This window comes from Limulus polyphemus, unplaced genomic scaffold, assembly GCF_000517525.1.
Source record: "Limulus polyphemus unplaced genomic scaffold, Limulus_polyphemus-2.1.2 Scaffold2601, whole genome shotgun sequence".
NCBI lineage: Eukaryota > Metazoa > Arthropoda > Merostomata > Xiphosura > Limulidae > Limulus > Limulus polyphemus.
Genome location: NW_013668211.1, coordinates 129,831 through 146,796, shown reverse-complemented (window position 1 = coordinate 146,796; position 16,966 = coordinate 129,831). Strand labels below are relative to the sequence as shown.

At 30.6% G+C, this 16,966-nt stretch overlaps 1 protein-coding gene across 1 annotated transcript in view; it reads right to left on the bottom strand.

Moving 5' to 3' along the window:
• LOC106467404 (protein ecdysoneless homolog) overlaps window positions 1–15,163 on the bottom strand; it is a 20,935-nt gene extending 5,772 nt beyond the window's left edge. The window contains exons 1-5 of the mRNA XM_022395580.1: window positions 14,917–15,163; window positions 5,878–5,992; window positions 4,027–4,114; window positions 2,653–2,831; window positions 1,273–1,414 (exon numbers count right to left, since the gene is read on the bottom strand). Coding sequence (XP_022251288.1) covers window positions 1,273–1,414; window positions 2,653–2,831; window positions 4,027–4,114; window positions 5,878–5,992; window positions 14,917–15,139 — 747 coding nt within the window. The 5' untranslated portion in view covers window positions 15,140–15,163. The remainder of the gene's footprint in view (window positions 1–1,272; window positions 1,415–2,652; window positions 2,832–4,026; window positions 4,115–5,877; window positions 5,993–14,916) is intronic.
• Between the last annotated feature and the right edge of the window lie 1,803 nt (window positions 15,164–16,966).

Here is a 16,966-nt window from a genome sequence, read left to right as displayed (position 1 = left end):
TGCGAACCGGCTGAATCCCACCACTGCTTATTATTATTCAATACGTCATCAATAATTATACAAATTAAATAATAATCAAAGTGACCTATTATGTCATTATCTTCATATAAATCATTTTCTTCAAACCATTGATCTTATACAATATAAAATACATGGTATATGTATTGCTTTCTTGTACATTTTAATAATGCTGATATTTCAACAGGTCTTCATTTTGGAGAACTGTGCCTTGACATGATTGTAGCATAACTCTGATGACCTCTCAATATTTGTTATAGTTTATATGTAAATTCCTACTGTGAGACTGTTTTCATAAAAATTGGTAAGTACTCCCTGCAATTAAAAATCATTCTCAAGAATACTGTCATAAACTGGTACATACTGTGAATGTAGATGTTTAGATGTAAATAATAATCACCTTGTTTTCTGTTCTAATTGATTCCTATTTGACTCTAGTGCAGTCATGTATGGATTACTGAATCATGTATTCATAGAAAATAAAAGTTATTTCTTATAAGAAATAGCTGTTCAATTTAGTTTGTCTATATGTGAGTAATTCAGATTGATAATTGCATCATAGACTAGTGCAGTTAATATTATTACATGTAGGGATGAGAGTTCTTACAATAAGTTGGTGCATGCAGAAAACTTGTAGGCAGTGGTGCTGAGACACTAGCTATTTGTTCTGTAGAGAAGTGAATGACAATCTGCATTTCTTATGCTGGCCAGAGAGTAAGTATAAATTATTAATCAAAGTCATGAAGTTTAAGCATGATAAGAAATATGACCCTTGATATTTAATGACCTTTTTGGTTGATTATTTTCAAATATATGAAAATAAAATATCAGATGGTTGTGTATTAGAAGTTTGTAATGATATAATATGTCAATAAGAATATTTTGTAAATATGCATACAAAAAATTAAGCCCAACTTCTTCACCACTGAGCCAGCCAACAAAGACTTGTATTAAACTTCCCAGTTTAACTTAATTTTACCATAATTTGAACATTTTTTTCTTTTAAGGTTTCTTTAAAAAGTTTTTCTTTCTTAAGCCATAATTTAAGATCACACTTAAAGTTTTTTTGTCTTTCTCTTTTAGTTACAATTTCTTTAAATATATTACACAGTTAATTTCCCTACATGTTTTCAACCTAATTGGAAAATAATGTTATTATTTTATTATGTAGTGTCTCAATCAAAATACACAACATTCAGAAAATATTTGTTAAGTGAAATAATTACACGTATATTAGCACTGCTTGGTTTTTACCTTTAAATCCAGAGGGTCTCTGTGGTAAAATGCATGGACTGCATCTGAGACAAGCTGTGGCTCATGTTTCAGGATAGTGGCAACACCAGCTGGGACATAACAATGGGCTCTATGTTGAAATTCTTGTATCTTAGCTGGATATCTATATAAAAATAGAGTTATACATTATCTTAAAGTATGAAAATCCACTAATAGAATTCAGTAACAGCCAACAAGCATGCATTATTTAATAAAACACAGTACCTAAACAATAACACTATTATTATAAATAAAAAAAATATGTCAATGTGGGAAAAAAATAATAATACAGTTTTACTTTATTTTAAAAGGTATTAAGACCATCAATGTTACATTCATATTATAAAAGGGAACAATTTTTTTTTGTGGTGGCACTTTGTACTATAAATTCTGCATGGCACCTTCCTTGCAAGATTACTGATAATGGGTGTAATTCACAGAAAATGGTAAAAACTTAGTGACAGGTGGCAAGTCTTAAAACAGACTAGGCCTCACATTTTATTTTTTAGGTGATGAGGGGAAAAAATTACAAATTCTTCAACAAATTACCAAGAAGCAACACTATATGCAATGATAAATTCTAAAACAAGAAAACTGAAGTCCAAAATTTTCATCTGGAAGAGCTCAATAAAGTGTGGAAGTTTTTTTTTACTTTATGTAATATATATATACATTTTGTGTTTTGCCTCACTTCCATAAAACACATAGCTGTCACAGTGCTTTAAGCCTGCAAATAAAGTTATAGAGAAATTACACAAGACTAATAACACATTAGACTATTTTTGTCATACAATGGGCTGCTTTAAAATAATTAAATACATCAGTGATACGATTTTCAATCATAAATGATTATATATGAACGCTAATGAATGTCTTAAAAAAAATTCACCAAAATAAATTTTGTTATAACAGTTTGATTGTATATGTTATATAATTTTAATCTTAAAAACTTAACATTAATAATGAAAACATTTAAAATGCTTCAAAATATATGATCATTTTATATTGAGCCACAATAGTGGTCACAATCTTCAATACAAGTCACTAATATTCTGATTTACTTCTTACGTAATTGTTTTGTATTTCCTGAAGAAAATCAAGTCTGTTATTAGTAATATACAAATTAAAGGTATTTCAATTTTCAAAATTAAAAAAAAAAAGATCAATAACTATTAAGGTAATACCAACTAAAATATATGACTCTAGTATCACAAGCTTGAATTTTCACTTCATCAAGTTATCAGGATGAAATTAAGAGAATCTCATTTTTTGTCCACATATAAAGTTGTGTTAATTATAATATTAATTAATTGCCCCTACAAATGCTATACAATACCCAAATTTTTAATACTTTATCCATACCCAGAAATTCTCTTTTTCAATGCATTTTGTATGTCCTGGTTAGCAACTGTAATAGTTGAATATTCCCTTACTGCCATGATGGCATCTTCCAATGCAGGTGTTCCACTAGGTAATGAAGTTACTTCAGCAGGGGTGCGAGCAATAGGAATTAAATGCAGTTGGCCTTGATATAGAAACACCTATATCACAGATAGGAGATATAAAAATAATTAAAAGTTATAAAGAAATGTACTCTATATGAAGAAAACTGCAATTTCACACAGAAAAAAATAAACAAACTGTTCATCTAAACAATTAAACCAAACATACAGCAAGCAAGAAAACTGCAGTTCTAACTGATGTTTATTTAAATAAAGAGAAAACAAAAATACTTGATATATTTATTTTCAATCAATGAAAGCATATTCATCATCAAGAGTCACAATTCTGACAAAAAAGAAAGGCTTGTACACATTTAAAAAGCTTGTATCAAATGCATGGAACTGATTTTTGAAAAGTATGAGATATACAATAACAGTATTAGAACTCATCAAAAAGAATTATAATTGTGATGAGCTAAAAAATGCTATACTACATTAGAAAGTATATAGTTAACTTATGTAATAATGTTATATAGTGTGAAACAATGCTTTGGAAATACTTGTTTCTGTGTATTGATAAATTCCACAACATCTTGTTCACAAGATACATTTCATGATAAATACTTTATAACTGAAAAATACTTGAATTATTGCCAGTGATTAGAAATGCAAGAAAGAATTACAGAAAATAACATCAACACAGGATTTAATTTTTTCTATATTATAAACTGAAATAAAAACAAAACAATCTTCAAGCTCAGTGATCATGATGCTTAATAATAAAGCCCTAATATGAACAAAACACTACTGTAAAGATAACAGATATACAATGCATATTATGTACAAGACTGTTTGGAATTTTTTTTAAATGGCAAGTATTTATTGACACTTCATTATGAATAAAACATTCCTGCAAATTAAAACACTCCACAATAATGCATAATTACAAAGTTAGTACAAGACTTAATGTAACTTGTTGACAACATTGTACTACCTCAATCATTAATGAATTTTTTTTATAACTATATTTGTTTTACTTAATGATAATATAAAATTAATAATTTTTAACATAGTATCTTATTTTTTAACTTGGAAATGTATCGCAGTGAATCACAATGCAGGACTTCTGTACTGTGTATTGTACTGTTGAGAAAAACTGTGATGCACTGGTGCGTGTACTTGTTTCACCACTAATTTTTGACATTCAATATCTTAAGTCTTGGAGAGTTCTAAAACTTCTTTATTCTAACATTTAAAATGTTGTTCTGGTTATCAAATATCGTTTAGATCTTACCCTGTTTTCACTGGTTTCTGGATTAACCCACTTTGGAAGATATTCTGCTGTCTCAATAAGAAGAAATTCTCCATCACTGTCTTCAACTCTTGTATATTGTAAGTATAATGCAATTAAAAACTGTCATTCAATAATAAAATAATTTGAAGTATTTTATGTGACACTCACACAAATTATTTTAATTATTAGAAAATGACAAAGGCTACAGAGATTACATTTTTGCTTATTTAAGTCATACATAATAACAGATGTTATGTTTCAGTGCCTTTCAGTTTTCGTTTATATATATTTTTCATCTTCTTCAATTTTAACATGAAACTACTTTTACTTGTATTTATTACACATCACTGTTTATTACAAGAGATCAAGGAAAATGAATTTGCAGATTCCAAAATGTTCACTGAACAAATATGTTTACATTTGTTGTTGTAGTGCTTCTGTTTCTAATTATATTTGAAAGGTCTTAAACAGCATCTCTCCCAGTGGGCTCTTTGAGATAAATAAGAAAGCAATCCTCCAAATTGTTATTAAATTCTCCAAACTCACATGAAGATGAAAATTTTTATAAGGCAATCTCCTTCAAACTAGTCTCTTCTAAGGTAACAGACCTGTTTTCAGTAGAGGCATTCTATCTCTTGCCATTACAAACCTGACTGGAAGAACTAATGAACATGCTAACAAGAACCTTTTGCCTTTGTCTATCAATTACTTTAGCTGAAATATTTTTCACAAAATAAGTCAAAACCATGAAATCAAAACTCCCATAAAGCTTACTCATTTAAAATATCTAAAAAAATTAGAAACTGCCCATAGACCACACACACACTACATTTAACTAAAAACTTAACACCAATTATATCATCTGAAATCACAACAATAACCAGTCTTCAATTCTAAAGTCTTATCAGAAATATTTCTAGTTTTTGTGTAAGCAAAAACAACTTACTTTTCAATTATGTCTATGAAGAAATAGAAATTATATTTCTTAAAGTCATAATGCATCTTTTAAGCACTAATTAAGCTTAGTTCAAGCTGAAGCGATGAATAGTTCAATAAATGTTGTACATCCCAACTTATTCAAGAAGAGTACATCATGAACAAACAACTTTCATCCTCTGTTAAAATTATCCCACAAATCTAACCAGTTTACATTCAGATATTTCCTTGTAGAGTTATTCATAACCTCAAAACTTTCCATCCAGACTATGTTTAATCTTAGTTAATAATTTCTTTAATCTGTTATTACCAAACATTATTCATTCAAATACATATATATTGCAAAAAATATCATATGTCTTAGAATAAGCCACAGAAGTACATATGTTCATCATGAACCAAATAAGTAAAAGCTAGTCTTAGTCATAATTTGTGGCTCATCCAGACAAACACTCAGATTATCTAAGTTGTAATTCCTAAACTAAGAAAAAAAAAAACAACCTAAGAATCCAATATTTTTACCTATTTCTCAATAAGCTCAATTAACTTTAACTGAAATAACTAATGAGCAGACTGATGAAAAACTTTCTTCATCTTTCTTAGGCCTACTATTTTGTATAATTAGAAACCCATTTTTTTTCATTACAATATCATATTCACTGAAAACAAAAATTTAGAAAATTATGCAACCATGTTCACACACAGTACCATGCTTACACAAGACCAAGTGACAAGTAGTATTAAAACAATTAAATCCTCCTTTGTGGGGTGAAAACAAGTACAATACTTTACATTTTATCCAAGATACTTGTTATACTTATAATCCAATAGTAATTGGAAGACAAGGTAGAAGCTTAAAAATAACGGTATTAGAAAGCAGTTAAAATTAATTGTAAAATATTAAATAATGCTTACTTGATAACAAGGTCAGGGTTTTTCTTTGATAGCTCCAAGAGAAGAAACACAATAAACCATTCATCTTCCACATTGTCTCCAAAATATGTAGTTCCTCCCAGATGAGGTAAAAACCCTATCAATAACAAACATACACAATATAAATTTATTATAATTTTCAATTCAATAAAGAAAACTCACATTTTTACCATAAATGAAAGATTTGTATTTACAGCAAAACTTTGTAAGTCAAAACATTGAAATCTAGAATATTCATAATCTGAGTGGCTTTTCATATCGACAAATCTTCACAATAGGAAATTTAATCAATAATCTGTATACTCGTGTTTCAAATCCAAACAGCTATTTCTTACAATAAACATGTATTTCCTATGGATACATGATTCAGTAATCCATACATGACTCTAGGAGAGTGAAGTAGGAATTAATCAGAACAGAAACGAGGTGATAATTAATGACCACAAAACACCTGCATTCATAGTGCCTACTGGTTAACAACAATTTTCTTGAGAATGACCTTCATAATAGGGATGCATTCATAAAGTATAAAAGATATTAAGAGGTCAAGTCAGAGTCCTCCAAAACAAAGAAGCATCAAAATGTCACCATCATTAAAACGTAGTTTATACAAGAAATACATATACTATGTAATTTGTATTATATAAGTAGGTTATTGGTTTGAACAAACTGATGATTTATGTGAAGATAGGCCACTTTGATTATGTAATTTGTAGAATTATTGATGACATACAAAATAATAAGCTGATAAGTTTATTGTACATATAGTTGCATGCCCACCTTCGCTAACTCACACTCTTACATTTGTGGATCAATAACACATGCTATTAATAGTGATCATTGTTCAAAGTGATTGATTCGAATAACATCATGATAATCTGCAAGAATTACTTCATTACAAATGAAATTTCACTGTATAAGCAGAGACAAATGATAAGCTTGATATTTTTGTCATCTTACCTCTGACTATCATCACTGATGAGGCTGTTACCATATTCCTATAATGTACTAGCATATAGTAATCTCTTCTATGAATGATATCTTTCGTATCATCATCAAGAAAAGTTGTGATATGTAGAAATCATAACTAAACCTCTCTATAGTTATGGTATGAACATGTCTTTATTCATACAGTTATAAAACATTTAGTGTTGGTTATATGTGCTTAGTCACCAGACGAAGTTCTAGATCAGTGTTTCTCCTATGGTGGGTCATGACCCCCTTGTGGGTTCCAAACAGGTTTCCAGAGGGGGGGGATTACGAACTTTCAGTGGAGTCAAAACTGTTTTTTCAGTTCTCAAGGTGTCTGAGAAATGCACATATCAACTTTGTTATGAACTATAATGAACTGTGCCAAGAAACTGTAAAGATACTGGGGGTTGCAATGACCAAAGCCTGCAAACTGGGATTGTCTGGCAAATCTGGCTGAGAAACACTTTTTTTATAAACAATGTTTGCCCAACCTTAAACTGCACCATTCTTACTTCAGATTGTGACGGATTTATTATTATATATTTATTTTAATGTCAAAGTCTGTTTAGATTAAATTTATATTTAGAAATGTATATAACTTATACAGTTAAATATGTATTGTGAAACTCCTGCCTATTCTCTAAAGTTGTAGAAGGTTCTTGAGTGTAAGAATCAACAATATGTGTGTGTACATAAACGATAGTGTTAGCGTCAATATTGTTACGTAAAGCTGAAATTTCGAAAAAGTCTCCACATGCCTATAAATATAACCAATGCAACATGCCTAAAAAAATGAAGAGTATCTATTATTTGTTTGCTATAAACTTCAGAAGCTATAACTATGATTGTTATAATGCTTATCAATTGGGGCACTTCAGATATTTGACCAGGAACATTTATAAATTTTGAATATCACAAATCATTTAACTTCAGTGGATTCACATCGGACATTAGTACTTTTATGAAAACATTACCTAATGTCATCAGTGGAACTCGACCTGTAATTGGCATGTGATCAACGAGAACTACTGGACTAGCTAGCTCCCTGTTAAGTGAATTATACCTACATCAACTTGAAATTAACTCGCTCATCATCAACCCTCGATAAGATATCAAGAAAGTTCCACACTAGAAAGAAGACTTTATATTGTTTGTAAGTTTGTGAAACTTTTGTATATAAATCATTGTTTGTAATAACTATGTGTAATAACTGTTATTGCAAATTGTATTGTTGTTTTTATATTAAAACACATTTGTATTAAAAGAAAACTGTGTGTATCAATCTTCTTGGCAAATATCATATGTTGGAGATATATCGGCATTTATTTAACTACTGAATTTAAATTATCATTTAGCCCAGTTTCAGACCATTTGAAATTGTAATATGTAACAAGATTAACAAGCATGTTTAATAATTTATTGATTAGTTTTATTAAGGACCGTTTAGTGTGTGTTGATTATATATAGTAATAGAGTTGTAGGAAACTTAGGTTTTCATTTCAATACATGGAATTAATTGGATGATTTGGACATACTGGGGAGCCCTGGTAGAGATTAGGATTGAATAACCAAAAGCAGAGTCAGTTCTTCCTCAAACTTTGCCTTGGTTGTTGTCTGGTGAAGTTGTCTTACATCTCATCCAGACACATATAGTTGACCTCAAACTAAAAACTTTATTTCTACATTTTTGTTCCTAGGAATTATCATTTCCTATGTGTTAATAAAGTGAATATTGTTACTACTTGTAAAACATTTTGTCTCTCTCATTTAGGATTGAGTTGGAATTATTTACAATTTGCTTAGAAAATCCAGAACTTCACGTTACTGGTGTCTTGTAACTTCCCTACATAAGCAGTAATGATGTTCCTGTCTAATTTCAGTATAATATCCTAGTCAGGCAATTGTAAGTTTTTTACTGCAGTCCATTATTCTGGTCATTATAAAAATGATCTTAGCAATGACTAGTACAAATTTCTTGATATAAGGATGTTCTTACTACTGTACATTAAAATAATTTGGCCACATGATGATTATTTCTCCTACATGTATCATTGTTTAGTACGCTAGTTACCAGGCCAGTATAAATTTCCACACACACATTAGGACTGAACTTAATAGGAGTTTATAGTTATTTGTTGCTAAGCACAAAGCTATCGGTGATGTGCTTACCACAGGTATCAAAACCCATTTTTAGCACTGTAAGCCTTCAGACTTACTGCTGAGTCACTGGGATTATGAGCCAAAGAATCAAGACACATGGTTGTGTATCTAGCGGTTAAAAAAAACAACCTGTAGAATATACCTTTAGTAGCTAGGACTGTGGTTATTAAAACTATCACATATTTTCAGTGGATGTGCTATACTGGACTCTTACTTCACATACCAAATTTCAAGGCAATCCATTAAGAAATACCTGAGATATAACATCTCCACTTTTGATTTTCTTCCTTTTTGTACAGAAACTTTATTTGATAGAAAAACATACTTAGCTTTTATGAATTTTTTTCAAATTTGGTTCACTGGTAGATCTTTATAACCTACAATTAGGAGTCTCATTTTGTGTAAGTATAAGCCACATGTGTAAAGATATTCAACAAAAACTGCTCAAATTTAATGAATATTTTTGTGCATGCCTACACAAAAAGTCATGTTAGCTATTGGTCTAATATTTTTACTACAGCTTCTCCTAAAAGTAAAAGTGGACCATTATTAGTTTTTTTGTCACTCTGATTAAAGACAGCTGGTTTAGAGCAGCAAAACTATAAAGTGAAAGTATGTTCAGATACATAAATATGGGTTAGGCCAAGTCAACTAGATTAGCAGTTTCTAGCTCAAGTTTTCAAAAGAATCATATGGGTGGAGGGTTATTATTGATTATTCATTATCAATTTTTCAGCACAAATTTAGTAAATTTTATGAAATCATCTTAATTAAAAAGCATTTAGTGTCACATGATACTAGCGTAAGCATTTAGCATAAATAATGATGCTTGTTATGGCTGTACCAATTGCATGGGGGTGATGACAAAAAACTGATAATTTAAATTCCATGGTGTTAGTATAAAGGAAGCTATTAACATTGTTTTAAGAGAGGAAAAACTACCACCATATATATTAAAGAATCTGGTTGGTTCTGTGAAGTATAGGTCTGTTCTGAATAATAGGGTTACAATTGATAAAAAAGTCATGATAGCTAATCAAAAACACCTTAGGTGGAAAAAAAAAAAGCACGGTCAAAAAAGGATTGAGCATGTGACTTAAAGAAATTAATGAGAATTGGCAGTCAAACTGATAGCTACACTTATAGCATTGATAAGAAGTTTACAGCAAATATTCAGCTAGGCCAGTTGTTTTGTTTTACCCACCATCATGCAGCCTGGCTAATTAATGAATGAATATTTGATGTAAAATTCTTATCAATGCTATAAATGTAGCTACCAGTTTGGCTGCCAAATTTGATTTCCTTCCTTTTAGTTGCACACTGAATCCTTCTTTGGCTGCATCTTATTTTCACACCTAAGGTGTTTTTCATTAGATCACAGTTAAATATACAAGAAAGAACATAAAGTTGCTGTCAGCATTAAAGTTTAAGATGTTTCCTGTTATTGATTCTGGATAGAAGGATAAAACTCACAGTGGCCTACTCTTTACTTTCCAGAACTGTCTATTTTAACTTAGTAGTAAAATAAATCATATTGTACATACCACTGATTTTTTCAACTTTCTGTTTCTCATAATGGCATTATTAGTTTAATTATACTTTTATGATCATCAAACAAATTTAGAACAATGCATTGTTCTTCAGCATATGTTTACCATTAATGCCACTGATAAAAAGTGGGAGACTTTAACATAATTATTAGCAAATTTTTCACAATTTTTTTATCAAGAGAAATCACTATTGATAGGTTAATTTTTGTTCAATAGTTATCCGAGTGATGGTATGGTTTAGAGGATGTTTTATTTGATAATCAGTATGTCATAGGACTGCTCTTTTGTAAGCTTCTGAGAAATCACGAGTCTATCAGGATCATAAGATTTCAAACATTAAATTTGATCCCTATACAATCAGTGTTCCAATTAGTGTCTAGTATGTGTACATTATTCTGTTGAAGATTTTTCCCATCAGTTTCTATTAATTATTATTCTTACAAGATGAGGATGTTCCTACTAGGGTCAAGTACAATAATGTGGTCATATAATGATAATGTTTCTACCAGTGACCACTACATTATTCTTGTTGCTGATGAATAACATCAATTTCCTAATCCTAAAACACTTTCCTAAATGGTATAAAACATATAAAATGCACGTGTACTAACCTGAGGACAATAGTCTTATTACTTGGTTAAAGAATTGTAAAGTTGTTTTGCATCTTAATCTACCTTAACTGTTAAGAACATATGAAAAAGCACAGTAACAGATATTAAGTAAACTGAGGTCAGCTATCATCCACAAAAAATACAATAAAAATTTAGATAATTTTATCTGTACATAGCCTTTCATATTTATATATATCCAATAAAACTTCAATAAAATTATTCAAACTAACTTCATGTACTACATCATTAGAGCTAGGAGGTAAGTAAAATTTGCCAATTGATTAATTGTTGGGCTCATTAATCAATGACATTCAACTAATAGATTATTCTCACTTGAGATTTGGGTAGCTGAAACAATCAAAAATATGAATAATTGGAACCATTAATTTTTGGTTAGTTGATTAGTTTTGTAATATTACTCAATTTAAATATAATACATTTAGTTACAAATTTTATGTGACAATAGTCAATATAATCTATCAGCTCTAATCTAAGTACTATGAGGAATGGTGAAATCAATATTTTCTGTTTAATTAAGGGTGTAATAATTATCAAAACATTTCATGTTATTATTATACACAGATAATTTGTTATGTCATAAAAGTTTGTAGCACACATTCTCACTGAGTCAGTAGAACTGTTGAAAGGAAATTTCTAATTATTTATTTGACTGTAGGGTATTGTAATCCTGATCTAATGGTTTGGACCAGTGATTCTCAAACTTATTTTTTTTTTATCTCAGGTTATCACAAAGGAATTTACATACATAAACTATATATATATATATACTGCCTTTTCCCTTCCACAGTTATGCAATCTTTCCATGAACCAGCTGAAGGGGGCTTGTAGAACACTGGTTTAAACTCTTGCATTTAATGTAATTTGAAAGCTAAAATGTTATGAAAAATTTAATATGGATGTTTGGTTAACATTACTTTAAAGTTTTCTATGTCAGGCCTGGAACTTAACTTCTGAAGGCACTAGAAAATGGTTGTATGTTGCCTTTTTTTAACCAATAGCAAATTTGGGACTACTGCTAACAATAATGCTATTCTTCTCTAAAATTAACTTTAACTGTGTCACGATTAATTATTTCATACTATAAATGCTAATAATTATGTATATATCTTAAATTATGCATGTAAATCTTCTATGCCACATCTTCTTTTCAAATATTTTGATTATCAAACTCAATTTAATTACAAGTAACAGTTTTTACATTAACTATTTTACAAAAGTTAAAACATGAATGATTTGGGTGGAAACAGGTAAATCTTGGTCAACAAAGTCTACGGTACCCCACTGCTAATGGCTGCCCTATACAAAACAAAACATTTTATTATAAAGGTTACAGTTTAAACACTAAAAGCAGGTGAGGCATTAAAGCAAATAAGCCTAGCATTTGTGTTAATCATCAACAAATTAAAGGTAGTGTGGAAAAAAAAAAGTTTACAGTTTATGTGATTTCTATTTTGTTATTATCTCAAATGGGCAACCACTTGGGAACAATCTAACCACATTGTTGGTAAAACTCCAGATGGTGGGGGATATAGTTAGCTGACCCACATGTTAATTGCCTTGGCAACCAATCAAACCCGTTAAAGCTTCTTTTCCACTATCCCTATTTCTTGATGTTTGGCCTGAGTATTCCACACAACTCAAGTGGGAATTACAATACAGGCATGGCACTGGCAAGTGAAACAATCTTGTTGATCACAATTATAATAACCTTCTACAATCAGAATCTTGCTATATAAATGACTAAAATGAATGTCTCATAGGTGTATTGATATCTGACAGTGAGAATCTGCAAATATTTTTTCTGAAATGTACACTCAAAATACTTCCTTAGTTCCTTCTAAGTTCTAGCAAACCTGTAACACTAATAACCTATTTTCTGGTGTTAATTCTGAGCTCTGTATTTATATTTATTTCTCTCTATCTAACAATAACTTAATCACTACTATTTGGCTGAATGTAAAAAACCAGAGGGTTATTATAAATGGAGTTCAGTCAACCTGGATTAATGTCACAAGTAAGGTACCTCAGGGATCAGTCTTAGGACTTTGATCTTTTTGATTTATATCAATGACACAGATGAAGGAATGTTCAATGAATTACTTAACTTTGCTGATGATATTAAGGCCTTTGGTGTTGCTGGCTGTGAGGAGGTTGCTGATGCTTTACAAAAGGATTTAAATCATTTAGTGAGTTGGGCAAATAAATGGTAGATGAGTTTTAATTACAATAAATGCAAGATAATGATTGTGGGTTATCATAATTTCAATTGTAAGTATAATTTGGATAGTATAACCTTAATAGTATCATAAAAGAAAGGTATCTTGGTGTGACGGTTGATCAGTCTCTAAGTCATCCAAACAGTGTGCTGTTGCTAGTGGTAGGGTAAATAGGATTTTAGGTTGAATCTACAGAATTATTGAATACACTGGTTAGGCCACATGTGAAGTACTGTATTCAGTCTTAGGCTTCTTACCTTAGGAAGAATATTATATGTCAGAAAACGTTCAAAGGAGAGCTACTAGAATGGTGCTAGGGATGGAGGGGTCATATAAAGAGAGGTTAAGTCCTCTGAAGTTGTTTTCTCTTGAAAAAAAAAGAAGAGTTAGAGGGGATCTGATTGAGGTCTTTAAGACTGTAAAGGGAATATATAGTGTTGATGCAACATCTTTTTTCACACTTAATGGTTAGAATGGTAGGACTAGGGGACAAATATTATATTTGGCAGGGTAGGAGTCATTTTCAGCTAAGGCAGTTTTATTTTTCTAACAGGGTGGTTGGCCTTTGAAACAGGTTGCTTTCAGATGTTGTGGAGGCAATAAATTTAGATGAGTTTTAAGAGAAACCTTGATAACTATATGAATGATACGGGTTGGCTTTGAGTTTTTATAGTTTTTTTAATAGTTTTAGTTTAGTTAGAGGATGGGATAGCCTAGATGGACCAATAGGTCCCTAAACATTATGTTATTATCTTCTGCATTAATCAACACTTATGTCTACATTTAAAAGAACAACCTCAACAGTAATTAAAAAAGTAGAAAATTAGCATTGAAAATAAAAAATATTAGTATTTGCTCATAAATTTTCTGTCCTTAAAAAAATCACAGACATCTAAAATTTAGTAAAAACTAATGGCAGTAAAATCAATACAATAAATTTGTTGGCCAGGCTTAGTCTTACTTTCTTAATGGTCAAGATTGCATGGAATTTGATTGAACTATGAATCTTGCGAGAATTTATTTTCCATGAAGATAGCCAAAGTGAAAGAAATGAAGAGACACTTTCTTGGTAATCACTATATCTACTGGCAACAGCATAGATAGCCTGATCCATCCATAACATCCCCCCCTTCCAATCCAATTACAAAAATTTAAAAATGTAAACCTATTAGTATTAGTATTCTTTTCCGTACTGATAAAAATGTTTGATTCAAAACTCGAGTTTACAAATTAAAATCACAGTTATTATCAGTGTCATAATTAGACATGAGCTATTACAGAAAAAATCAATAAAAAAAAAAGAGCTAAGAGGAAACAAAATCTGAAGCCTAAAAGTAAAATAAATTATAAATCCACAACTACTTTTCACAAATTAGCCTAATTCTATTGTTTCTAGCATTCAAGTTGACTTTACACTAATGTTCATTCTAACGTGACAAACCAAATATTGTTTGGACTAGGTTAAACTTAAACTTTAAAAGATAAACTAACCTTTGTTTTTGTCATTAGGACAAGAACCAACAAAATGGTTTAGATTAAACTGCTCTACTTGCCAAATATACGATGCAAGATAGTGGCCTAAACTGTAAGTATATTTATCAGCCAAATCTTTTAAACAAAAGTCGAGGTTCTTCTCTTTCCTCAAATCTCCAAGCAGAGGATAAAGAAAATACTTCACAGTATCCTCCTTAACATCTCTAACCGAAACCGCCATTTTATGATAAGAAACAACAGCGACAATTAACAATGAAAAATAGAGCATATTCCTTAAAAATAAAGATTATTTACATCACGTACAATTGTGTACACAGTATTTTCTTCTTCTTAATTTACTGTACAATGATGGATTCAGTGTTATGAAAACGAAAAGCTACTATTCTACAAAATGTTATAAATTAATGTTGTTCTTAACTTTGACAGTTCCATTGGTAAAATTTTGCCCATGAGACATATTAGGAGACAACGTTTTTAAAAATTACATTTTCACTGAAACAATTTAAATTTACTAAACTGCTGATAAAAATATTACAAGAACAAATGGGCAGTTCTCTTGTTTATATTCTGTTTGGGGGTTGGAGTCGGGTTTGGTTATACTCGTGACCTATACACTGTTTACTTTAATAACAACAATAAGCTTTATAAAATTATCATGTGTGCGCGTAACACAAACAAACAAACAAAAAGAGTACATATGCACTAAAAATCAAATTTATATTATTACCACACTATCTCAAAATTTTGTATGGCACTGTAACAACATCATATCTACTTGGACGAAGCATGATCCCAGTAGTTAGCATGCAGGACTATGCATCTGAACATACATTGTTGCATCCCGTTTAACGAAAAAAAAAAAAAATGCGCTCCGTACTTTGGAGTCCGTGATTGCATTATAAAATTGAATGTCAAATCCCATTTTTTCGTCATACAAGAGCAGTCCAAGAGTTAGCGGTGGTTGCTGTTAACTAACTGCCTTCCTTATAGTCTATCAGTTCAAAATTAGCGATGGCAAGCGCAAACAGTCCTTGGTAAGCTTTGCGCGAATATATAAAAACAAAAACAAACATTGCTATTTTGATTTACTATACAGAGGACACGTGTAACGCAGAAGAAATTACACATCGTACCCTCATTCATGTACTAGCTACCCTCTATAACTTTAGAGAACATAAACACACAACTTCATAAATAATGATATTTAGCAATTTAATATTGTCTAAAATACATATTATCAGATTGCATTGATTTCCTTGAAAGTAGCCTGAAGGAAATGTAAAACAGGACGATCCATCGGATACTATATCACGGAGCAAAGATTAGTCTTTCCCCGACTTTGATGGGGTCTAAGACAGAGAAAGAGACTAAACATAAAATTGTATAAAGCAACATGTTTTTATTAATAAACAAAAATCAAAATTAAATTAAACATAAGCAATTGTTTATGAGCAGTCGGTGATACGGAAGAGAGTGAGAAAGATCTTTATTATGTGGCTCTCAATAGTTCAGGTTGAAGTTAAGTTTTAAACTAAGAAGTGAAAACAAGTACAAGTGAAAGCAAAAATAAACGTTAAATCTGAAAAATGATCTTTAAGCAATGAAAATGGATAATCTGCAAACAAAGAGAACAGCATCTAAAGCAAAAATCTAAATCTGTATTTCGAATGTGATTCCAAAATAAAAAAACCACAACATAGTAATAGATGTACAACACACACACACTCTCTTTCTCTCTCTAGTGCATGCGCTATCCGCCTAACCGAGGACCACTCTCAAGTCAACAAGAGAGTATTGTTACGACAGCGGAAGACAAGTGACGCTGGTAACACGTGATGAGTTTCTAGAAGGATCATAAAGGCTCGAGTGTTTGCCAGACGCCCTCTATTTCAATATATAAGCCCGGCAAATAAAGCGGAGAATAATTGCAGATAGACAGATACAGAGACAGATAATTGAGTCAAGCGAGCGGTAGTGACCATAAGTAAAGTGCGCGAATCGTTGTGAATTATAGCGTGTGTTTAAGTTAAAGTGATTGTGGAAATTA